General features: G+C 61.0%; 1 protein-coding gene across 1 annotated transcript in view; it reads right to left on the bottom strand.

Annotated features, from left to right (window-relative positions):
* Positions 1–970, bottom strand: part of LOC104530085 (cleavage stimulation factor subunit 2) — a gene marked incomplete at its 5' end in the record, with an annotated part of 5,931 nt that overhangs the window by 362 nt on the left and 4,599 nt on the right. Inside the window, 2 exon segments of the mRNA XM_010174566.2 lie at positions 1–33; positions 468–745. Of these exon segments, the coding sequence (XP_010172868.2) occupies positions 1–33; positions 468–745 (311 nt within the window).

Raw genomic sequence — 970 nt, 5'->3', positions numbered from 1 at the left:
CCCCGGCATGCCTCCCCCTGCCATATTAGGAACCTGTGGGTACAAGAGAAGGGGTAAGGACCACGGGGTCTCTGGACTCAGCCACACAAATACAAGAACATAAAGCAGATGATCAGATGGATGCCCCCACAGCCTGCCTGGAGATGCCCGAGCATGAAGACAGGCAGGCTACTGTGTGTTTTACGTGCTGTGCTCTCCTCTCCCTCCAACTCCTGCACTCCTTCCTCCACATCAGGAAGAGGTGGAGAGGCCTGAGCCTCATCTCATCCCCAAGAGATGGGCAGTGCCTGGGGAGATGGAACAGATGCCCAAACCCCTCAGAGAGCCACTGACCCAGGCCTTGTGCTTCCTGGAGGTGCCACTCTGTGGGATGCCTGCCTATCTCAAGCTGCTGCAGGACGCGATCACACTCCCCACCCAGACCCAATCTACAAGACCAACCAGCTGAGCAGAGACATTGCATGTACCTGGCGGGGCCCCTGTGGGCCAGTGGCTCCCATGTTAAGTGGCCCAGGACCCTGTATCCCACCAGGCATGGGGCCACGCGGGTTGGGACCAGGCCCTCGAGGCTCCAGGCCCCGGGGTTCCATGACCCTGGCTTCCATGGCCCTGGCTTCCAGCACTCGTGGCTCCAGGACTCGTGGTTCCAGGCCTCGTGCCTCCAGGGCTCGCGCCTCCATCACCCGGGGCTCCAGCCCTCGTGGCTCCAATCCTCGTGGCTCCAGCCCTCTGGGATCTCTTCCCACTGCAGAGAAAAGACAAGACAAGCTTCTGAAGGGAGCAGCGCTGCAGGGAGCGTGGGAGCGAGCCCGCTGCCTCCTTTGCCTGGGGGCTAGCAAATGCCTGGAAGATGCAGGGCTTAGGGGCAGAGGGGACATGCCTGGAAGAAGTCCTTGTCCTGTGGGGTTGTCCCTCCTTGCCCTGGGGTCAGTTGTTTCACTGCCCAAACCCCCTTCCTACACCTCACACT

The sequence above is a fragment of the Antrostomus carolinensis genome, unplaced genomic scaffold (assembly GCF_000700745.2).
Source record: "Antrostomus carolinensis isolate BGI_N321 unplaced genomic scaffold, ASM70074v2 scaffold30058, whole genome shotgun sequence".
NCBI lineage: Eukaryota > Metazoa > Chordata > Aves > Caprimulgiformes > Caprimulgidae > Antrostomus > Antrostomus carolinensis.
Note: the sequence above shows the minus strand (reverse complement) of the source record. Positions and strands in the feature narration are given on the sequence as shown.